Below are 24,639 nucleotides of genomic sequence, written 5' to 3'. Positions count from 1 at the left end.
AGCTTGTCCAGTGATTTTTACAGCGGCTGGAATCTACTCCTCACTAACAGTAGACACATATTTCCCTTTTTAGGGCATGAGAATCTATTACGTAATTTCAGGAGCTCTAGCAAACTCGCCTGTATTTAAAGCGGGAGGTGGCTGAGAGAGAGAGAGAGAGCGGCACTCATGTCCACCAATCAGACGCTGTGGAACTCGCCTTCTCGCTCGCTGATTGGTCAGACGGGGGTTACCAACGTGCGTGACGCCGTAGGTTGGTGCTCCCTCTCTCAGGCTGGGAGCTCTTTTTTTTTTTTTTTACGTTGACGGTTTCACGGGAGTTGTTGTAGTCTTCATACCGGAGAGAGAAACTGTCCTGGAGGGGGTAGAGAAAGCTATTTTAGGCTTTTGTAAAAGGGGTTTGGGAGAAAACTACCTTAGGTGGTAGGAGCTTGACTTGTTTTTCTCTTGGATAGTGCTCTAAAAGTTGCCACAATGCCGGTTTTTCACACGAAAACGATAGAAAGTATCCTGGAGCCGGTGGCTCAGCAGATATCCCATCTGGTGATTATGCACGAAGAAGGTGAAGTTGACGGGAAAGCTATCCCAGATCTGACGGCACCGGTGGCTGCCGTACAGGCGGCTGTTAGCAACCTTGTTCGGGTGAGTAACTTTCCTCCATTTAAAATTATACCTAAAAGTAAAGGCTTGCCCCAACGGGTGTTTTGTAGGCTACCTGTCGCTGCTCTTTGTCCCGCCACCGTCCACTCTCGAATTAAACGAACGAAATGACAAACGCAGCCTTGCTCTGCGTTCGTTTGTTTTTAATATTAGAGCGGTTTAATTCATGCTAAGGAAAGTTTCTTGGAGTTGTTTGACTCGGGGCAAAGGGCAGTGACGCCCTTTTCCCCTTGAAACTATGCCCTGCCTCCTCCTGTATCTGCCTGACTGCCATATCTTGACGTAGGCACTGCTGCTTGTATGTATGAACCAGGTGCTGGAGCAGGCTGCACTCACTCCCTTTCTTTCCCCCCCATTTAAAGAAACTGGTTCAAGTGGTTGTCACTGAATATGGCTGTGAATGAGAATATGAATGAACCTCAAACCTCAGTTCTCTAAATCACTTTAGTAGGTGGGGCAGTTTTTTTTTGCAATCAGGCTCTGCATGGGACAGTTATCAGAAATGATTGCTCACTCATGTGAAGTCATATTTCACGTCAGCTGTCTATGCTCTGTCTAATGCAATGAAATAAAAAGATAGGACACTAACAGGACAATTATGTGCACACACATCAGTTTGGATGGCCTGATTAGGAACCTCAGCTGTATATTACTTATGCAAAAAAAAACTGTGGTTACATAATGTATTTTGATAACTGTGACCCCATTTTAATAGGTATGATAGCAGAAATGTGCAGTCAACAGTGAATACTGCAGGTCTGGACAAAGTCAGAAAGAGAATACGCATCAAAATGAACATGAACTGATCATTTGAACCCAGAACCACAAGGTTTAACCAGAACTGAACCTGCCAACAAACAAGTGAACTAAACTAAAAATATAACCTCCATGGTAGACATACGCTAGCTGTAATTGTGACTCATTCTTTACCCACTATGGCACTAAGTGCTCATACATCATCACATCTAGTCGGTGCCCGTGATGTTTTTCTACCCACACAAAGCAGTTAAAATGTCTTTCGGGCTATCAATTATGCACTTTTTAAAAACATTAAATTGATGTTCACCTCTTGACCAGATGCAGCCGTGGTTTTCGTGCATATTTTAGAATAAACCTAACCACAAGCTGCATCGAGCTGCACTGTAACTGTCATGGTAACAATTAAGGAAATGACAATGTTAGCCTGACACACAAACCAGTACATGGAATGTTTCTTAGAAAGGAAAGAAGGAGCTATACAGAGGATGTTAGATATTGTTGCTTGCATGGAAAGGAAAGAGATAAAGACTAAATTCAGGCAGTCTTGGTTCCTGTGTGGTGTCCTCGCTGTCATTCTGGTCCAAGCACAGAGCCTCTGACAGTTGTTGGGTGATAAATTTGGACAATTGCTCTGGCGTCTCCTGTCAGAAAAGGAATTCTTTGTTTAGAGGTATTGCCTACCATTAAGCAGCAGTTTATGGTCCATAAACATTTTCTAGCTGCTTGACTTAATTCTTAAGCCTTTGTTTTTCCTCAGTGCCCACTCTCAAACTATAGTTTTGTGCCCCATTGTGTGTATAATTGTCTACACCCACAAGACTTCCTTCCTCTGAGGTGCATTATAGAGAGTTGTTTGCATATGGATTTTGATGTTATATGTTGGCAGAAGACCCTCTACCAAAGCGTACTGCAGTAATACCTTGGATAACAGTTCTTGGTTGCACATAGTAAAACCTTTGACTTGAATATATGGTAAAAGTTGCTTACCAATTATGTTTTTTAGGTTTGTAATTAGATGTGGGTACGAATCATGAAGCGATCTGGATGTAAAGTATAACAGCGTTGTTGAAGGGTTATTGAAGATTCATCTACAAATCTGTCCTTCGAAGGCATTTCTCATTTTAAACATTGCTCAGATGCAAAGTTCAAGTGTGTTCGGTAAAGTGGAAAATATTGCAATAGTGCTAAAAGTTCCATTAATCTGTACTTTTATATATTAATAATGAATCGAAAGGTATATTGCTTGCAGTGATGAAGCCGCTGAGAAGTCTTCAGCCTGTTTAAACTTCATCGATGCTACTTATGGAAGATGTTTGATCGTATAACACATCAGCTTGCTTGAAAGTTTATTGCCGTCAAAGCGGCTTGAAAATCGAATGCAGCTTCAAATAAAAAAACACTATATTGTTACTGATTAATGGAGTTCTTGTTAGCATCAGATGTGCTGTCCAACTTGAGCGTAGCCTGGGGGTGAAACGGTCCAGCCTCTCTGAACATTCTGAATTGTGATCAGATGTTTCCAACAGTGGCATGAATGAATGGATGGGACTTGTAATTATTTCCAGTTGCCGTAGCAACATTACAACATGGACAGTGTTATGTTTTCATTGAAGTTCAGGATCAGATGTAATTTCTTCTGGTTTCAATCCCACCGGTCCTGTGAGTCATACATCGCAGAGCTCAAATAAGAAAATGAACGCAGTCTGTGTCTCTTATCTTTGAGTTCTTTGTTAGTAGTCACGGTTGAATATTCTCAGGAAACATGACTCTGCTTCAAACTTTCCACTTTTGCATTTGCAAGTTTTATTCATTTTAAAATCTTGGATTTCTAGCATCTTTAGTCATTTGCACCTGTTAGCAGTTTAAGTGAGTCTGGTAAACATCTACTGGAGCCTCAAGTGAATCCTCGCAGGGGAGAGGGATGAGTCTGTCTAATTGAATTTCTCTAGACATGCTCAGGGAGGGGCTGTGTCAAAGGAAAGCTATTTACCTCATTGTCCATGTTGCTCAGAAAAACCACATGTTGCAGAGACTTCCTCCTTCCTGAACTCTGTTCAAAATATCTTGAGCCAGAAGCTAAACACTTGATCAAGGGGGATTTTGGATGACAAATGATTGTACTTTTGAAATGACATATTCTGATGGTTGCTTTCGATTGCTAGACAAAAAAAAGGAAGGCAAGCTTTCAGGATGCGCTCGGATGATTGAGTCTGATGAGATCTGGTGCACCCACTGTGATAAATGTGTAGACCTTTTTAAATTAATAATCTCAAAAGGCCTAATCTTATCATTCCAGATGCATGGAGATAAAAAATGCAGCTCCCATAAACTGACCCAGTATTTTAAACGCAGCATGACCACAAACCAGTGTGAGTCAAATGGTTAGTCGCTCTAACCGAGACCCCTTCACAAGTGCTCAGCATTTCTGACTTCAGTGTTTCCTGATTGAAACAATGACCTCAATTAAAGATGAATGTGAGGAATCTGAAGAATTCCCAGCAAGCAGGAATGCGTCTCTGCTCAGAGGGGGGTAGTGGGGGGTTGAGTTGATCTTTTGAATGAACAATTTTCTTAAAATATTAAGTACAATTATCATTTTTTCCTCTGAGAAAAGTGTTCACACAACTGTTCATGTCTGTAATATCTGTGTGTGATACAAAGCTGCAGCATAAAACTGGTCTTAACTAACAGGATGTGGGTATCTCTGGTCAATAAAACTCTGGGTAAATGGTGCGTTTAGATAGGTCTGACAGGCTTTGTCTTCAATGCTTGTGCAATAAACAAACCATACGCCATTGCAGCAATGTCTTGTGCAATGATGACATAAACTAAGATAAATAACTAACTTGGTAACAGGGCCTAAATGTGCTCACGATGTAAGAAACCAATGTTTGTCCTGTAATTTCATGCATCTCTGGTGGTTGGTGGAGCAGTCTAGATTTGTCTCATCCCTGTCAGGTTTTCAAATTTAAAGCTGAGAACGTGGAGCTGAAATGTTTTTAACCATTACATGAGGCATCGCAGCTAAACACACACACAGGAATGCTTATATTAAGAGGTTTAGGTATTTTCCCTACTGTGGTAAATGGAAGAACAACATGTTGCTGTGTGTCAGCAGTCATTCTATTGAGTTAACTACACAGGCCCTTTTTATGTCAGGCCAGTTGTAGCTCATTGTTTTTATAGCTCCTTTTTGTAATAGGAAAGAATGCCAGTGATGCACACTCCTGGAGCGGATGAAGTAGTAAGTGTTAGCCTTCCGGTTTGCACAGATTGCACAGGCTTACATGTTTTGTATATATGCTTCTGTGTGCAGATTACTCAGTAGCTGTACAGCTGATCTTAAAAAAAGTACCATATTATGCAAATGCTGTTTCAGTTATGAAATACCACTGTGCTCTATGCAACAACACCAAAAAATGCAAATACTGGAAGTTGGGCACAACTGTAGTCTTTGAGTTGTGTGGAGTGTTTAACCTCTGAAAGTTTGAGAGAAATACAGCATGAGAATGTTTTTAACTTCTAAGGTATGGTCGATCAGCGTGCGATGAGCTCTCGAACAGTAATTTCAAAGACCTACTTCTTTATGTCCTTTACAGACGGGAAACAAAAGTGTTCATTAGTTAAAGTGCTTATATGCATACAAAAGAAAACACTTCCTATTGCCTTGTATTAATGCTTCCTGTGATTCGTCCAGGGAAATCATTTCATGCTGTATGCATGCAGCATTATACAATTCTGTCATCTTGGCAACAATACAAGGAAAGACTCATAGAGTCTGAAATGTTTGTCTCCAATGAAAACATAATCTAGTCTTTACAGAAACACATTGTTATGTTATGGATTCAAACCGCACATGCAGTCTATTTCTTTTTTTTTTTTTGGGATGAAAATGTGTCCGGATAAGAGGACACGGAGGAGTGCGTGAGAGAATTGATGAGGAAATGCAGGAAGCCAAGTCAGGAAGACCTGGCAGCTGTCGGCCCCACTCGGGAACAAGAGTGTGAGCCAATGAAGGGGAAACCCCTCTCCATCTGCAGCGAGATGGTTATGGCTGCACACCATGACAAAGAAGACAATGCAGTTGGCCTGTCACATTTTCCAAAATAGTGAAGTTTGAGAACAAACACTTTGTTGGAGCAGGAACCATGTACCCTGTGTTGGATTTTATAAAGTCAGAGAAATCTTTCTTCTATCCTGTGCTTACTCACAAAAAGTAGCTGCCAGGATTTCAGAAGGGCGAGCATAAATATAGCATTCGTATATAGTTTTTATTGAGCCATTTCCCAACTGAATTAGACCACATATTGTACCTCACTTAGCAGCTGCTTCTTTCAAGTAGAAAACAGGCCAGTATGGCTTGTATCACGTGTACATACACTCATTAGAAAGTGTCATCACTGAGTAATAAGTCTGTGTTCCCTATTGGTGAGTATTGGTCTATTTCAAGCACCACATTCATCCATAATTTTGCCATCTATGGAACAGAACTCAAAATTCTAATAATAAGACTAATTGCTTTACTCTTTGCGAGTTTTAAATTGTAGGTATGCGTATTTAACTATACAAAGTGGTAGTTCTACAATACACTGAAAGATTTAAAAGATAAATAGGTTTATCATCCGTTGCAACCCTGATTGGGTGCCTGGGTGTGTTCTTGTCTCTACCTCCCCAAACCTTAGTAAATGTAATAAAGTGATCTTTGTGGGGGGCGGTCGGTAGCGTAGTGGGTTAAGCGGCCGCCCCGTGTGTGGAGGCATAGTCCTCGCTGCAGCTGGCTCCGGCTCCAATCCCGCATCGGACGCCTAATTTACTGCGTGTCACTCCCCCTCTCTCTGCCCCCTGCTTCCTGTCTATCTTCAGCTGTACTATCAATAAAGGCATAAAAAGCCAAAAAAAGTAATCTTTGTGCAGCAAGTTTTGAGAAAAATGACAGCTCATCCATGACGAACTTTGCATTGACTAACTCTTCTTTTTATGAGGAGGATTCACACTGATGAGTGCCCCTCCCCGGTAACTCTGTATGAGCTGCTAAGCTCCTGTAACATGAGATGGACAGTTGTGATATATTCTCTCTGACTGCATGGTCCGTTTCGCCTTAACCAAGCAGGGAATTTGATTTGTGACTTTCATCGCCTTTGGCTCACCTTCTGTAGCCACTTCCTGAATCAAATTGATAAGACCATGTTGACACCACTTGACGGCTGTATAAATCAAGGGTTTGGCCTTTAATAGAACCTCTCAGATGACCCTCTGAGTCATTATTAGTCAGATGTCATTTGATATCTCAGAAAGCAGCACTTGCTGGTTTTTGAGACTATTGATTGAGAGCTAATGGAGTGCTGCGCCATCAGTTTGTCTGAGCAGGCCTCATCAGATTGCAGTACAAAGTCACTTTTGGGTGGGAATCGGTGTCCGAGTTGCACTTTGAAGGACTAAACCTCTGCAGAATAACGTAGAGTTTATTTGTAGGACATCACTAAGGGCAGCAGTGACTGTGCTTGCCAGAAATTTGCCATCATAGATCTTTAGTGGTCACCATGACTAACACAGCATTGTGCTAAAACTACCCAACATGTGAAAGGCAGGCTGTGTCTTGGGCAGCCTTGAGGCTTTCAGAGTGGCCTTTCTTCTCCCGGCAGAGCGATGGGCTGCTGTCAACAAAGCCGAGTCTGTTCTGAAGGAGCGGCCACTTTATCAAGCTACTTCACAACAGAGTTTCAACACAGTGCTCCCGGATGGTAAAAGGGAGTGTCAGTGTTTCCACTCCAGACACAAATGGTAAATGAGAGTGTCAGCCAGTAGTGTGGTATGTGACAGCTTGGAAAAGGATGACACTGAATCAATGAAAGGTTTTAAAAAGAAGGTGGAAGTGAACAACTGCCCTTCCTTAAAGTGGTTTACTCGAATCTATTGAAGGAACAGGATATTTGTGTTGTGGTTTTGGCCCACGGGTTTCAGCTGAGTTGACACTGTACGTCCTTGCGTCATCTTTTACCCTCTCCCCGGTGTTGTTTCCTGTCTCCACTATCATTTACCAAATAAAGGCAAAAAGCAGATCAATTGTGTTAGTCAGACAAAATGTGCAATTTGAAGATGCAACGGGACTTCTGGAACTACAGATGGAAATTTTCAGATGGTGTAGAGTAAACTATGAATGTTTAACGCCCCAAAACCCAACAGATTAATCAATAGTTGCAGCCCTAATGTCAAGCCTGGTCAGTGTTTCTATCATAAGCATGTGGTCCAAAATTTTGTCAGAGGCTCAAAATAGCGAGGAAAGGCCAGGCCAATCATGAGCTGCTTGACAACAACAATAATAAACTTGGGCCACAGTTCTATTTTTACAGCGAATTGTTTGGATCGCTGTTGGACTGCAGACTGTGTTTGAACTTCAGACAGGAGGGAGAAAATCCCTGTGGAGGAGGAAAAGGAAGACAGCACTGACCTTCTTGAGTACAGCACCAAAAAGTCTCAACTCTGCTTGGTTTCACACACTTCTGCACGATGTTTTGTGGGCGACTCGGCACTTGTTAAACACAACTTGCACTCCGCTTTTGGCCTCCACATTGTTGGCCTATAATGTAGTCTGTCTTCTCTCGTTTTGTTCAGATTAGGTCATGTCTAAACTTGACTTGATCTCATATAAATGTTAGGGTTGCGTTAACTGTGCCGCTATGAGATTACTCAAGCAGGTTTTTCAGTCAGAGTTGCAGTTCAGTGTCTTAGAAAAGTTGTCCTCCAATGTCAGTCAGTGAAAATATGTATCATACATTGGCAACACCTCTTGCTTGTATATTAGTCACAAGGCAGGAGAGGTATATTACTTTCTTAAGGGTAGTTACTGTGTTCTGTTGTGTTGGCAAGGTTATAAGGTCTTTGTGGGACTTCCTCCCCCCCTTCACTTATGTTTACTACCCCATCAGTGCTCTATATCCCACATCTGCTGCCCTTTAGTTGAACGGGACAGAACAGCTTTAGTTGTTACTCTTGGCTTTTGTTCAGAGCCACTCATTGGTGGAATGTAAGGGTGGTATACGAATGCTGCCACTTCTCTACGAGATGGACAGCCTCTGCTAAGCTCCAGTTTTAGTTCGGCACAACCTTTGGCCCTAATTTATAACCCCACCGTTAGTCAGTGAGTCCCTCCGGTCTGGTGAAAAGAGAGTGAGGAGATGTATGTCTGCTCTGCTCCATTACAGCCTCCACGTCAACCACCTGGAATGACTCTGCTACTGCCTGTAGCTGGACACGTTGACAAGCTCTCTGGGAGTGCTGGACACAGCATCAAGACTACATCCAAAATCTCCAAAAGAAAAGCACAATCTACGTAAAATTATTTTAAAATAATTTCCAGTAGAGCTGCTTGATTATGTTATGATTATTCTGTTAATTGTTTAGTCTATAAAATATCTTTAAATAGTGCCTAAACAGTGCCATTAACTATTCCCAGAGCCTTGTGTAATGCCTTAATTACTGTTTTGTCTGACCTTCTATCCAAAACCCAAAGATATGAAATTTCCAATTATATAAATGACTCAAGCTCATTTACTAAATGACCAAAACAATCCACCAATTGTAAAAATTGTTTTACAAAACTGTTTCCGCACTCATTCCCACCTTGTATTCTTTATGATGCCTAAAATGGACATCAAGTAAACCTTGACCAGCTTATACCCTGTTATTTAGTAGGTACAGGACTGTGCAGCGGTGTTCAACACAGTGAAACATATAAATTATTTATGTGACAGTGAGGTAATCCCTCATGTAGTTAATATTTGTTATAATAATGTAAAAGAAAATGGTTTAATGTCTCCCTGTTGGGTATGGATGTAGCTCATTTGACCCAGTCAGCGTGATCCATGTCCCGGCATGAACGCCTGTGATCTCTCACCCATGGCGGCTCAACGTGGGTGAGTCGTGTCTCCCTACAGAGCTGAGGTCATGATGGGGGAGGTGAGTCATTTTGGCATTTGAGGGAGAGGAGGCGTTCAGCTGCTTTACACATTATAACTGTACCGAGGCCTGGCATCCCCCCAGCAGCTGCCTTGTTGAAATAATGGTGCGTTGGACAAGTAACAGGACGTCAGTCTGGAAAACTGCATGATTAAAGACAAAACTCCCTTAGGGGGAATGTTGTGGTAACAAAGTTTTACTCATGCATATGACATGCTATTGATGTATATTATGTGCGCTCAAATTGCATAAAAGTTTGGAAACTGAATATTTCTCAGGCAGCGCAACTGGGCCAACTCCTCTGAAACATAGCGCCCAAGCTTAAAGTGTTGACTGATACAAAATCCTCATGACTGATGAACTAGTCATCAGCGCTGAGACGAGGGTGGGGGGGGTGTTTGACCACCCTTAGTGCCACCTTCACCACTATCTAAATATGACAGAGATACTTTTCATCAATGAAGAAACAACATGAAGCATCTTTCTAAAAACAGGGGGTAAAGTTAAAGCATTACTTCTTTTGTAACATCAATGAACGGATCTGGATTTTGTTATAACCCAGTAATTTGCAGTTTAATTGTCAAAATCATAACCAATTATTAAGTTCATGACAATTCTGCCAATATAAGGAGATAATGGAACTCGGCTAAATCCATTTGCATCTATATTGCATTATCATGTTTATACCATGGTTTCAAATCTTGTTTGTAACTCAACTGAAGTAGAATCACAAGTATCAGTGCTGTTTCTATAGTAACTGCAGTTTGATCTTGTGTACTGATCTATAACGGTTGAATATCTGAACTATATTTGAGAAGGAACTGAAACTGTCCAAGCATCCAGAAATATGTATTATCTGTTCTATTTCCTAACATCATCAGTGCTGTCAGCAGAGAGTGCTCCGATGAGGCGTCCAAAGAAACACAATCTCTGTTTGACATTTAATAAAAACCTGATTCAAATAAATATGTTTTCAGTCAGCATTTGAATCAATAATATAATATGAGTGCAGTCAACTGACATCAGCACATGACTTATCTTGGTTTCACATAAAGCCACGATGTGAAAAAAAAAGGCAAAGCTATCCAAAGAATAATGTTACAATCATCTAATGTCATTTACTGCAATGATTCACGGCATGGTGGCTCAGTTTTAAATGTTTCAGTTGATTAAAACACTTAACCTGATCTCATATAAAGATCTGGGTCACCTGCCACAGTTTTCAGTCCTCACACAACTCGAAATTGTTGCAAGAATGTGATTGTACGGCATATGTGCTGATGCAGCAATGGACAAATGACCTGCACAGAATGTCTTCCTGTTAAGAATGAAGGACTGTAAATGGCGTGTCATGTCTTTGATATGTTAAAGCACCTCTTTATTTCATCAAAACGTGTTCCATTAAATCATCATTGATTTGAATCTGTGTTTTCCAGGTGGGAAAGGAGACTGTACAAACCACAGAGGACCAGATCATGAAAAGAGACATGCCACCAGCTTTTATCAAGTAAGCACAGACAGCTCTCTTTTATAGACGTCAATTTCATACAGTGACAAATGTATTTCGATGAAATACTTTCTCTCTCTACAGTATGTGAAACCCACTAGCCTCTCTTTGGCTCTCTTTCTCTCTTTATCTGTTGCAGTAATGGCTGGTTGTGCCCAAGCAAAGGTCAGACATGGCATGTTAAGTGCCTCAGAATCTTGCCCTGGTGTAACATAAATACTTTTTTGCGCGCGGAGGAGTTCCTTTACCCTAAAGGGCAACAAACTCATCCATGTTCTCATATATAAGGGCTGCTGCTGGCTTGGTTTATGTTTAAAAACATAAAACACACAAGAGGGTTTACGTATACATGTGGAAGAGGAGAGATGTACATATTTATTCAGTGTATTTCTTGTCCTGACTCACTCCACATCAGCTAAATCATTAACTCGTGCCCAGCTGCTGTCTGTTCATATCACAGCCTCCCCCCCGCCCAAGGTCAGGGATGAAACGCATTGGCAGGCGCAGGTCATCAGGCTCCACACATTTGGCGCCTCGAAGTCACATCGTCACCCTGTCGTCATCCATCAGCACATGTGCTGGAATGCGTCTCCTTCACTAAATATAGTGTCTGACGGGATCCGGTTAATGCATGGCTGTTTCTCGCTAGTGCACGCTGAAGGGCACTGCTGGCTGGCTCTGCAAAGACATACACACATTCATGTCAACCTTGATGTCATGCACATACATTATCCTTTATCCTGCAGGAGACTTGCTCCTTCAGAAGAATGGAAACTGAGCTCCTCTTTTTTTGGCCCCTTCGCAATACCTAAAAATGTGGAAAATAGCAATCATGATCCCTTGTTACTATGGCAACATTTGGACAATATAGTATGGGGATGAGAACATATGTCGACCCTTGGCTTGTTGCCTGTTTCGATGTGCAATATGGCTGTTATGATATTATGCAGGTGGCATGTATGACGCTGAATCGAAGGACTGAGCCTGCAGGTTTGGCTGCTCTGCAGTTCACCGAGTGCATCACACCCAGCGGGGCAACTATCAATCATTGACATTTCTGTGGAAACAGGGGTTAAATTGGGCTGGAGCCAGCTGGAGTGGAGCTCCACCTCCTCCAAATCATATCCTGTTAGAGCAAGTGATTTCTATACTCAAGCTGCAGATGCACATTGAGTTAAAGTCACAAGTCAGTTTTATTCATACAGCCGAAATCACAAGTCAGAAATGTATCTTTATAATCTGTACAGCACACAACACCCTCTATTCTTATCTCTCCAAACCTTTAAAACAGTTAAAAGTTTGCCCATATCACACTCACTCAAGAATTCTTTGAGAAATAAAATGACTGACCCATCCGCTTTCATTTATTCTGCTTTTTGACAAAAAAACTTAACTCAGGTCAGTTCAGAACGAACATTCAAGCTCACTTTATTTGTCTGTTTCTTACAGACTCCCTTCAGGGTAACAGTACCACAACACACAGTTTACTCTGTGAGAACATTGTGTTTCGATACCTCAAAAAGTCCCAAAACACTCTATTTCACTTCTTTTAATCAGTTTGTGCAACACCTACCTATCAACGCTTCCTCGATATGACTGCTAAAAATAGTAGTAGGATGTGTAACATCACAGTGAAGTGAAGTGTGAACCACCTGTGAACCGTGTGAATTTTTTTTTCTTTAATATATTCATTTTTGTCGTGTGTTAGTTATTTTTGATAACACCCAGCATCGGTTCAAATCTAGTCACATTGTGTCATTTTAGAGTCATACACTGTAAAAAAAATGTAAAGAATTATTGATTTAGGCTTTGACTAAAGGTGTAGAGAGGACCGCCGCCTTCTTTATTTCCAATTTAACCCCTGGAAGATGTTGTAGAAAATCATCTGGGATTAACTCCATCGGCTTTCGCGTTAGTATTTGTTTAAAAAAAGACGAGTAAACTTTTTTTTAAAAAGTCACGCTTAGACAGCAGTTCAGCTATCGTATGTTATGGCTATCTGTATCCCAAAGCTTCCATCTGTTTCTGCTGTAGGCAATTTTGCTGTTTTCATGCGTAATTTCCATCTGGCTTTTTTAAGAGCTTCATATTATCGGCATGACTTGTTTTGAGGATTTTTTTTTCTTTCTTTAAATTAATCGTCTTCTGCTCTTCCACAGAGTGGAGAATGCGTGCACTAAGCTGGTGCAGGCTGCCTCCATGCTGAAAGCTGATCCATACTCTGTGCCTGCTCGGGATTACCTCATCGATGGCTCCCGGGGAATCCTCTCCGGGACCTCTGACCTTCTCCTGACATTTGATGAGGCTGAGGTATTCATTCTTTCTTTCTTTCTTTCTTTTATTTTATTTGAAAAGTCAGTTAATCAGCAGGTTGTCAGGGAAGACTTTACAGGAAAGGAGGTGACACTGTTAGATAGATATCTCCAGTTTTAGAGGTTTGGTGTGTTCTAGCACAACTCATCCATGTGATAGTGATTTCCTACATTTTTCAGGATGCGTTTGTGCCCCGACTTCAGAAACACATGTGAATTTAATAATGCTTTATTGAGATGCCTGACAGTGGAGGAATTGATTTCTTTGCCTCTTGCGCTCTGGAGATCTCCCAGCGCATTAATAAAGAATTGGTGCAAAATGGTGAACGCTTACACGTGCTTTGATTTATTTATTCTTTTCTTGGACTGGCCTCATGCTTTCCAGATAACGTTTCACATGACTGAAAATGCCTCAATATGACATCATTTCTCGTGTGCTCGGCTTATTCTAAACATAAACAAAAGCAGGAAGCAGTATTTGTGATAAGCTGAGGACCTGCAGTGCAACCATATACAACAATGGCAAGCTACGAATGCAAGTCAGCTGCAACACCGAGGGAGCCTAACACTGAACGAGGTTTAGCAAGTAAAATATACAGTGAGCATGCAAAAAGAAAGGGTGATACATATTTTGTACACAGCATATTTATGGACATTTGACCTTAATTTCAACTTTAATTCAAGTTAAATGTTTTTTTGATTGACAATTGCCCTCATTTATTAACAATAAAGGTAAGTATTTGTCAGGCTGTAAATAAGATGTCTTTGTGTCATAGAAAGTTGTGGGTATACATTGACTTAAATCAAACACTGCCAGGCAACAGAAGTTGAGAAATGGACAGAACAAAACTAATATACTTGTGACTGCGTTAAAGGTTGTACAATTGATTTTCAGTGACCTGAAAGGACTTTAGTGTCTTTTTAATGGACACTTCAGCATAGCAGGGACCTGCTGCCACAGACTGTTCTGATACAAGGACAGTATCCATTCCTGCTTTCCTCTTGGGCACTGTAAAAGCTTATAATGAAGACAGGGAGGTAGATAAATATACCACACGTCTGTGGAACTCTCCATATTTCTCACACAAACACTTCTTAAATCTTGAACCAGGCAGGAGTATCATCTATCAGGCCCTCTCAGGGATGGAGAGTAGAATAAAGTTGCACATCAGCTCTCTGGGAGCAGACATCAGGCGTCCCAGTGCTGTCTGCAGTAGTCAGCAGGACTCGGCAGGAGTCATCTGTCAGCGGTGCCATCATGTTTCCCAGTGCAGCTCAGGCATTGCTCTGTATAAGCATGAGTGGTGACTCCAGCAATCCACATAAAGCTGGGGACAAAAAGGCTGGAATGTCAGTAGGCAGCATTATCAGAGTGTAATTAAAGAGTGAGCAGGAAGAGGGGGGGGCTGTGTATACACAATCACTTTCTCTGGGAATACCACATTGTTTTTCAATCGGCTTTTGTTGTCGTTTTATCCCGTCATTTATCGTAGGTCCGCAAAATTATCCGCGTGTGCAAAGGCATCCTGGAGTACCTGACAGTGGCTGAGGTGGTGGAGTCAATGGAGGACTTGATCACATACACAAAGAACTTGGGGCCAGGTCAGTGCTGATACAGTCTTGAAATCTTGACAGTATCTTAAGGATTTCCTGTCTTGGTTGACACTTTACAGAGTTTGTTGCAGTGGTGAAAATAGTACCCAAAAAAAAGTAGAAGCAGTAATTCTTCCGTGCCAAAATACTTAATCACAAGTAAAAGCTTTGTATTCTTCTAAAATGTGTAGCAGCAGCATAAAATATAAATCTAAAGAAGTGTCCATCACATTGTTGAATTATTTATGCAACAGTAAATCCCCCAACCTCCAATTTCAAGGGGTCTTATGTTTTCAGATTAGTTGAAGGATTACATGCTCCTCCACATGTTGATTAAATTCTCTAAAGCTCTTAAGAGAAGGTCCAAAATTATCCTCAGGCTAAAACAAGTCTGTTTTATTAGTCGCTGAAAGGTTTTTATTTTGGAAATACATCCAATCATATTTCATGATCTTCTGGTTTCTTGCTTGTATCCAGGGATGACAAAGATGGCAAAGATGATAGACGAGCGACAGCAGGAGCTGACGCACCAGGAGCACCGCGTGATGTTGGTCAACTCCATGAACACAGTCAAAGAGCTGCTGCCCATCCTCATCTCAGGTAATCATCTTCATGAAGAGGGGATTCCTAGGTATTGCTTGTTGCTCTTTTTTGTTTATTTCACATTATTTTTTGTCTTTAAGGTATCAAAATCTTTGTGACAACCAAGACATCTGGCAGCCAGGGCGTGGAGGAAGCCTTGAAGAACCGTGAGTTCACTTTTGAGAAGATGAGCGCCGAGATCAACGAGATCATCAGAGTGCTGCAGCTTACCTCCTGGGACGAGGACGCCTGGGCTAACAAGGTATGTACAAGAAACGCTTGTCCCTGCTTTCACCTCAGTCTGTCCATGGCCTTCAATGTCACATGCACACACACTGTTGTGTTTTAAATATACATAAGGAACACGAGACTTTGCCCTTTTGAGTGTTTACACTTTGTTTTTATGCATTCTTTGTGGATCACAGCTGGAAGCAGAGTCTGTGTGAGCAAAAATTTTAATTTTGTCGGCTACCCACTGTGCTCTCACACGCTCCCAGAATGCTTTTGGCAGGAGGCTGCAGACTGAAGAGATTCTGGAGTGATTCTCATTCGATGTATATATTTTCCTTTCTTAACAAGGCATGGATTTTGTTTCAAGGTTGACAGGTTTGAAACATGCTTTTGCTATAGTTTAAGGTTACGTACAGTCATTAATTAAAGTAGAAATGCTTTGACTTTCTCTGTGTCTCTTGGTAGATGATTAATCTTCTGTGTACTTTTGTTGTTTCTGCTTCTTCTTTGCACATTCTTCTTCCTTCCTGTGTCGGCACTCTTCAGATAACTCTTTTCCTGTGCTACCCTTTTCTTTCCGTGACGCTTTTTTATATTTTTTGATGTTGTTGTTGTTGTTGCTCTCAGTTGGTATGTCCAGTTCAACATTTGTATTCATGTCCTTTCTTTTTACCGTTTCCTTTCTCCCTTCACTCCCTGTAGAAGGTAAGCCTTACCCTCTCTCGCCCCCCTTGGTTGTGCGGCAGCATGTCTGACAGATGTGTGTGCTGTCTGCTTTGTGGTGCCATTGTGTGCTCATCAATAGCGAGGTCGACTATTAAAAGAGTAAATTAGCAGTCCGAATACGTTTGTACTGCTAATGGAATGTGATTTATTGAAGTGTTAAGCAGGTTGACTTGCTGAATTGTTGACATATGCAGTATTCTTTTGCCCCCTTTTTGATTTGTTTTGCTTCATAACTTATTGACATCTATGTGTCCTCCTCCTGTGTCGTTTAAACCTCACTATATGCATGTCCTTAACCTGTCTAATTATTGATTGACCTGACTCACGTGGTATTGATTTTGCTGTCATCAATGAGCAATCAGCATTCACCTTTTAAGGTCTTTCCTGGTGTGTACTTGCTTTGACAGCCACAGGAGGAGAGCATATAGAAAAAAACAAGATGGATTTTGTTGTCTAAATGGATAATATTTTGCTTTAATCCAACAGATGTGACATAATTTGATCAAAACTTTTATTTCAACACTCTACATGCCCTTTCACTTCCCATAATCCCTATTACTAATACCATGGACCACACCTCGTCTAATTTTTGAGTAACAGTATTCTGCGTTTGATTATAGACTGAAATGAATGTGTGTTTGCAGAGATCCTACATTTCACTTCTCTGACTTTGTCACTCACACAGACTGATTGTTACCATCAGAACAGCAGCTGCACAAGTTTAAACAGTAGACTATCACACCCACACAGCTCTGGCAACATCACTTCACACCTTTGTGCTTCCTGTTCCCCCCCCCCCTCTCTCGTTCAGCTCTGCTTCCACACTCCTAGTTACGCGAAAACAAACATACTTTTTGGTTCTCTTTCATTCTGACAAAAGGATTTCTGTGAGGACTCGGACATATTTTGTGATGGATGTTTTTTAAAACAACTCTTGCTGGACTCTGTAATAAAAAATCAAGCTGCATTATGATGAATAGTCATTTGGGTTTTCTGAATCTCTATTATTGTACCATATAAAATAAGCTCATGTAACCACTCATTCATCCCACTCTGGTCTCCTGCTTTGCTCCATGTCCTACAGGACTCTGCTTTGTTTTGCAGACTCAGACAATGACTGGACTCATTGTCGAGTCAGCCGCTGTTGGACAGATTGTTGTATTTCCATCCACTCTGATTGAGATACAACGGAGAGTCGTTTGGCTTTTATAACATGACACGCTCGTTATCACGTAGGAGAATGGTGGAAACGGCATGCGCTACGTGGTTGTGCCTGACAGATGTTAGCGATGCTGCACATGGACTTTGATTTTATGTTTTTTTAACTAAACACTAGGGTTTGACCACAACGATGACGAGATCTTGGAGCTTTTCTTGACTCAGGAGGTCACACACACCAAGCTCAGTTTCAATGAGTACCTAATGACACCCTATGAGTCTAAAGTATATAATTATAGCAACACAACATGTGTTAACCTCAGTCTCACAGGAAATACTGAAGAGAAAAATATAAACTCCAGTGTGTCTAGTGATCGTAATTTGTAGAGAGAAACATGTATACATAGAATGATGACATTGATTTATTTATTTTTTGTTTTCTTTGGTTGCATTGATTCCCTTTTTATGTTATTCATTTATTCTGTCTTTAAAACCCAAAGGACACAGAGGCCATGAAGAGGGCTCTGGGGCTTATCGACTCAAAGATGGCCCAGGCTAAGAACTGGCTGAGGGATCCAAACGCTCCACCAGGTAACGAACATCCGTGTCCTCTACACTAATCACATCCTCGGGCTGGAAATCTAGTCATATCTATTGACTTGTTACTGATGTGTCCGACTTTGTGTCGTGCTTTTAGGGGATGCAGGCGAGCAGGCCATCCGCCAGATCCTCGATGAAGCTGGAAAAGTCGGTGAGCTGTGCGCTGGGAAGGAGCGCAGAGATATTCTTGGCACAGCTAAGACTCTGGGCCAGATGACCGACCAGGTGTCTGAGATGAGGGCCAGGTGAACAATACATTATAAAAAAACATTATTTTCTGTCATGTGTCATAACTATGACAAGATGACCCATATTTCATGCAGTCCATGTTGCTTTCATTGGATAGTTTCATGTCCGGTTACTGGATGTTGCCTATATTTAATCATTTTTATTGAATATACTTATTGATACATGCTACAGTGGTTTCATTTTCCATCCTTAAAGGGTAGAGAGTGTGAGGCATGTTAGAGAGGATTATACAGTAGTGTGTAAGAGTGGAAGTGATATCCTTCTGATATGAAATCTGATGGTCACCAGGGACCCTGAGTCACGCTAGATTAAAAGCAGCTGTCTGGCATTAATCCATAATCGACTTTAACCCCTGGTTGACTTACTTCCTTGAAAACTGAGAGATGCCTCTGAGCCTTGCCGGGAAATAGAGGCATTAAGTCAGGAAATATTATTCTTAAACAGCAGGACCATAAGGGTTTGAGTAAACAAACATAGAAGCCCGCGTGTGTGGCCTTTTAAAGGCGTAGCAAAGCTGCAGTTTATGGGATCCATGTGTTTTCTCTGTCCACCCCAGAGGTCAGGGCGCATCCCCAGCCGCCATGCAGAAGGCACAGCAGGTCTCCCAGGGGCTCGACGTGCTTACTGGCAAGGTGGGAAATGCTGCTCGCAAGCTGGAGGCCATGACTAACTCCAAGCAGGCCATCGCCAAAAGGATTGATGCTGCACAGGTGAGTCATTAACGCCGTTTTCCTCACAAAACATGGATTCAAAACTCTAAAATGCAAAGCGCTTGACGATGTTCCGTGTGTTTCCTGCCGCTGCAGAACTGGCTGGCAGACCCTAACGCCAACCCAGAGGGAGAAGAGAACATCAAGGCCCTGCTCACCGAGGCCAAAAAGATTGCAGACATGTGTGAAGACCCCAAAGAAAGAGATGACATCTTGCGCTCTATTGGAGAGATTGCTGCCATGACTGCCAAGCTGTCTGATCTCAGAAGACAGTAAGCTGGAAATATTGAATCATTTTTTTATACTTCCTTCTTCTTAACCCCACTGGTCTGCTTTTAGATTTAATTACAGTTGTTTAATTTATTTCTTGAATCATTCAAGACTTTTCATCATGAAGGCACATCTGTTTATCGCTGTTGCTATGTGTGCTAAACAGTGTTTGTTTTCATGTATGCGGAAACATTTTGTGGAATCAGTGCTGAGTAATGCTTTCTGAGTTTTTCTCTGGGGTGTCGATGAGCTCAGTTGGTATAGCATCCGCCCCATCTTCTCCTTCTCTTCTTCACCTTCTCCATCTCTCTCTCCCCACAGTCGTGTCTCTGTCCAATAAACTTGAAAAGGCCAAAAAAAAATCTCAAAAAAAAAAGTTCTTCTCTTCCACATAGATCAGCGAAATATTTTATCTCTTCTGTTTACCCTTCAACGGTTCTCCTGTTAATCTTCCTGTGGGAGTACTGGTTTCGTACTTCAATTGAACTTGTACTGTTCTCATTCCACCTTGTACACATGGACTGGGGTATGGGTTTTTGTTGTGCAACAGGAATTGCAAAATACAAAGTAATTTTTCACATTTCTCATCTTCTCCAAATTTAGGACTAAACTGGCAGTGTGAATTTTAGCTGGCTATGGACATACCACATTTCAGCCATGCCTTCATTAATAAAACACCACCACAGACATTTTTGTTTTTTACTTCCTTATAGGGGTAAAGGTGACACTCCTGAAGCCAGAGCTTTGGCTAAACAGATTGCAACAGCTCTCCAGAATCTGCAGTCCAAGACCAACAAAGCTGTGGCCAACAGCAGGCCTGCGAAGGCAGCTGTGCACTTGGAAGGAAAGATTGAGCAGGCACAGCGCTGGATTGACAATCCCACCATCGATGACAGCGGTGTTGGTGAGTCGGACACTCATCTTCTCCGACTTCCTCATCCCTCTATCTTTCTCTCGCCCTCATTCACATTCTTTCCACCGCTCCTGTGGCCAGACACTTTGTGTACATGTTGCTCTCCACTGTACTCGACACTCCACGCTCTCCCCACACTGTAATCTTTTGGTTTTGGCTCGTCCTGCTCTCAAACCTGGACATCGTCTTTATAAGTTTACAAAAGAGCCGTAGGCTGGTTGCTCTAAGAATGATAGTGGAGGTAGTGCTTACCTCAAAGAAACACAGAGAATACACAGGAAGTCAAGGCTTTCTTTAACCTCCAGTGTTGATACCACCCAGCAAAATACCAAAACCACACAGTTTAATGTTAACTGCTCTTTGCAGGAAGTACAACCCTGCTATTTACAAGCTCATTTTACAGTTGAGTAGTGCTGAAACAGTATCGGTGTAATATTTATGTCATTGTAATTTGAACATTTTTTGGTGTTGGTTTTCTGGGATTTTGTCCTATAAAACAAGCAATTTGAAAATGTCACTGTGGGAATGTGATGGACATTTTTCACAATTTAGGTCATTTTCTAGATGATTGATCAATAAATCAAAAAGAAAATCATCTTAACAGTGAAGTGGCATGATAAAAAAATATACTAAATAGTTTTGAAGGGATATTTATGTCCTGACTGTCCTGAGTACATAAGTTTGTTAGCATTGATGCACAAAGAGGTATTAACCCAATGTGATCAGCCATTAACAAGGACAATGTTGTTTTTTTGTGTCTGTTTAGGCCAGGCAGCCATCCGCGGGCTGGTGGCAGAGGGCCGCAGGCTGGCCAACGCTCTGCCGGGTCCTTACAGGCAGGAGATGCTGGGTAAATGTGAGCAGGTGGAGCAGCTCATGGCCCATTTGGCTGACCTGGCTGCCCGCGGTGAAGGAGACTCCCCTCAGGCACGTGCTGTGGCTCAGCAACTCCAGGCGGCTTTGAAAGTAAGACTGCTCACACACATTTTCATTTAGATCTGCAGCTTCACCGTGATAGGGCAGCATTCAAACGTGGAGACGGAGAAACAACCCCCTCTGCTGGTTATCAGTGGTGGAAGAAATACAAAAATATACAAAATTTCCACCCTTCTAGATAATTTGAAAGATTACATGCTACAGGCTGAGAAACTTCCCTAAAACTCTTGAAATAATCTCATTGTGAAACAAGTTTTTTAGTTCCCTACAAGTCTGCATTTTGTAGAAACCTTTTGTCCAAATTGAATGTAAACAACAGCTATGAGTTGTTGTGAAGTAAAAGTATGAATTCTCCAAAAATGGACATACAGTATACAAATACAACCTCACAACAGGTTCTACAGAATACATATACTCAGTTTAGCTCTGAAACATTTGCTAATTCATCTCTTAATCACCAGTCCTGATGTAGCACATGTATCTGTAATCTCAGTGAGTCACCTTAAATGTATTTATGACTATTTGTAACATCTGTTTGTCCTCACCCAGGACCTGAAAGGGAAGATGCAAGAAGCGATGACTCAGGAGGTGTCCGACATCTTCAGTGACACCACCACCCCCATCAAGTTACTGGCAGTGGCTGCCACGGCCCCTCTGGATGTCCCCAACAGAGATGAGGTCAGTGGTACAGTCACACTGCCCCTCACTGTGATCTGCCTCCATCAGTGCTGTTATATTTATTGGCAGGGTGTTGTATACTTTCTAACAAGCCATTTGGATAATTGTTTTATTTGATCATGTGTAGGTCTTTGACGAGAGGGCTGCCAACTTTGAGAACCACGCCAATAAGCTTGGCACCACAGCAGAGAAGGCTGCTGCTGTCGGCACTGCCAACAAGAGCACAGTGGAGGGAATCCAGGCTGCCGTCAAGTCAACAAGAGACTTAACACCACAAGTATGTCACGGTTTAGTGTTTATATCTGTTTCCGTTTGTGTCTGCCCTCCACTCCGCATCGCGAGTCACGGAGCTTAAGTGTTTCTCGCTTCTGGAGCCAAGTCTTTAACAGTTGTCTTTGGACTGACAATTAATTGTTTTTTTTTCTTCAGGTGGTGTCTGCTGCTCGTATTCTGCTGAGAAACCCTGGAAACCAAGCTGCATATGAGCATTTTGAAACCATGAAGAATCAGTGGATTGACAACGTGGAGAAAATGACAGGTGAGGTGCAATAAAGACACTGTAAATTCACTGATGATCGCTATTTCCACTCTTTAACATGTTATGGATGTTTTAGGTTTGGTGGACGAGGCCATCGATACCAAATCTTTGCTGGACGCCTCAGAGGAGGCCATCAAGAAGGACCTGGACAAGTGCCGTGTGGCCATGGCCAACCACCAGCCTCAGATGCTGGTCGCCGGTGCCACCAGCATCGCCCGCAGAGCCAACCGTATCCTCTTGGTGGCAAAGCGAGAGGTGGAGAACTCAGAGGATCCTAAATTCAGGGCGATGGTGAAGGCTGCATCAGATGAACTGAGCCAGACGATTTCTCCTATGGTGATGGATGCTAAGGCGGTGGCTGGAAACATCCAGGATCCAAGTAAGTTGATGTCGCAGGGTTTAGGGTTATGTTTTATGCGTGTGTGAAACCTTCTGATTAGTGATGAATGTGTTTGTTTTGTGATCACCAGGTCTTCAGAAAGGCTTTTTGGACTCAGGTTATAAGATTCTCGGTGCTGTGGCAAAGGTCAGGGAGGCATTCCAGCCCCAGGAGCCAGACTTCCCACCACCTCCTCCTGAACTGGAACAGCTTACTGTAAGTGAAGTAAACAACTTTGAATTTGGAAAATCATCTGAAGCTGCTTTGACCACTAAACCATAATTACTTTCACTTGTCCTTGTAGCTTAATGATGAGGCAGCACCACCCAAACCTCCTCTTCCTGAGGGCGAGGTTCCTCCACCCAGGCCTCCTCCCCCAGAGGAGAAAGATGAGGAGTTCCCCGAGCAGAAGGCTGGTGATATGGTCAACGAGCCCATGATGGTGGCTGCCAGGCAGCTCCACGATGAAGCTCGCAAGTGGTCCAGCAAAGTAAGCAAACACTGCAAACACATTAACAGACTTTTACTTTGAAATCCCATACTTTCAGATTGATCATGTTCCTCTTGTAACTTGTAGGGAAATGACATCATCGGTGCTGCCAAACGAATGGCCTTGCTCATGGCAGAGATGTCACGTCTGGTGCGCGGAGGCAGCGGAAACAAGCGTGCGCTCATCCAGTGCGCCAAGGACATCGCGAAGGCCTCTGATGAAGTCACGCGGCTGGCTAAGGAAGTGGCCAAGCAGTGCACTGACAAGCGTATCCGGACTAACCTCCTCCAGGTCTGTTCAGTCGTCTTCATCAGCTAAAACTAAACTTGCTTCGGCGTCAAACTTTTGATCTCATCTAACTTTCTTACCTTGTTCCAGGTGTGCGAGCGCATTCCCACCATCAGCACTCAGCTCAAAATCCTGTCCACAGTCAAGGCCACCATGTTGGGTCGTACCAACATCAGCGAAGAGGAGTCAGAGCAGGTGAGCAGCGTCTTTGTTATGAGTGTGTCCGATCGTATTTTCTCAAAACAGCCTTCCTCATCACTGTGTTTCTTCTCCGACAGGCTACTGAGATGTTGGTGCACAATGCTCAGAACCTGATGCAGTCTGTGAAGGAGACGGTCAGGGAGGCCGAGGCAGCTTCCATTAAGATCCGAACAGATGCAGGCTTTACCCTCCACTGGGTCAGAAAGACCCCCTGGTACCAGTAAGAGAAGGGCCACTGTTCCTCTGCTTCATGCTGGTTCTACCCAGCCGTCCAGGAGGACATTGAATGGACAGATATATACATTATCAGAGCTATGATATCAGTGCCCTATTATGGGGAAGGTTTCTGTATTAGTCCCATGTCCTGTCTGTAACAGTTGCTGTCCTGGTAGAATGTAAACAATGGGACTATCAGTGCGAGTTATGGGTTAGATTCTTCCTGGGAAATTATTTTTTTTCTTTTCTAAAGTGTGTAAAAAATGTGTTTTAAATCTTATTTTGACAAATCCCTAGAATATATATGTTTAAATTAGGTTGGAGTTGATATAATACATGGCTGTTTTTGGCCTCTTTGAAACACAAACCTTAAGTTTAAAAAAAAAAAGACTCTCCGTACATTTTTATATCTTTGTACTGAAAATTTTAAGATCACTATCATTCATTCGCCTCTTTGCTCGGATAGCAAGCACATGAACTTTAGGAGTTGTTACAAGTACAGTATAGCCCTACGCTCAAGCACATGCAAAATATATTCAGTGGTATTACACCTGTTTACACTATTCTATATTATCACAAGTGAGAGAGAAACACTGTTTATTATTTTACATACTGTAATGCAACTGTAGCAATCTTTATTTTCATACGAATTCTGCCAAAGACATTCTGCCATGATCTTTGAAAGTG

The 24,639-nt window shown here is 42.2% G+C and overlaps 1 protein-coding gene across 1 annotated transcript; it reads left to right on the top strand.

The window, feature by feature from the left end:
* The first annotated feature begins 474 nt into the window (after positions 1 to 474).
* On the top strand, positions 475 to 23,960 carry LOC109139843 (vinculin). Its single transcript, XM_019264794.2, has 21 exons — positions 475 to 642; positions 10,812 to 10,882; positions 13,042 to 13,192; positions 14,688 to 14,796; positions 15,265 to 15,387; positions 15,471 to 15,631; positions 17,985 to 18,075; positions 18,182 to 18,329; positions 18,890 to 19,043; positions 19,140 to 19,315; positions 20,027 to 20,217; positions 20,993 to 21,192; positions 21,712 to 21,840; positions 21,968 to 22,117; positions 22,270 to 22,378; positions 22,455 to 22,757; positions 22,849 to 22,973; positions 23,062 to 23,247; positions 23,335 to 23,538; positions 23,626 to 23,730; positions 23,814 to 23,960. The coding sequence occupies exons 1-21, from the start codon at positions 475 to 477 to the stop codon at positions 23,958 to 23,960; spliced, it is 3,201 nt and encodes a 1,066-aa protein (XP_019120339.1).
* The last annotated feature ends 679 nt before the right edge of the window (positions 23,961 to 24,639 follow it).

The sequence above is a fragment of the Larimichthys crocea genome, chromosome XVI, assembly GCF_000972845.2.
Source record: "Larimichthys crocea isolate SSNF chromosome XVI, L_crocea_2.0, whole genome shotgun sequence".
Classification (NCBI taxonomy): Eukaryota; Metazoa; Chordata; class Actinopteri; family Sciaenidae; genus Larimichthys; species Larimichthys crocea.
This window is presented reverse-complemented; position numbering and strand designations above follow the sequence as displayed.

What these genes read in the sequence shown, in the direction of transcription:
- LOC109139843 (XM_019264794.2), top strand. Translation starts at nt 475, where the DNA reads ATGCCGGTTTTTCACACGAAAACGATAGAAAGTATCCTGGAGCCGGTG. An exon ending in GGATCCAAACGCTCCACCAG is followed by an intron (nt 18,076 to 18,181) that starts GTAACGAACATC and finishes TCGTGCTTTTAG; the next exon opens with GGGATGCAGGCGAGCAGGCC. An exon ending in GTGTCTGAGATGAGGGCCAG is followed by an intron (nt 18,330 to 18,889) that starts GTGAACAATACA and finishes TGTCCACCCCAG; the next exon opens with AGGTCAGGGCGCATCCCCAG.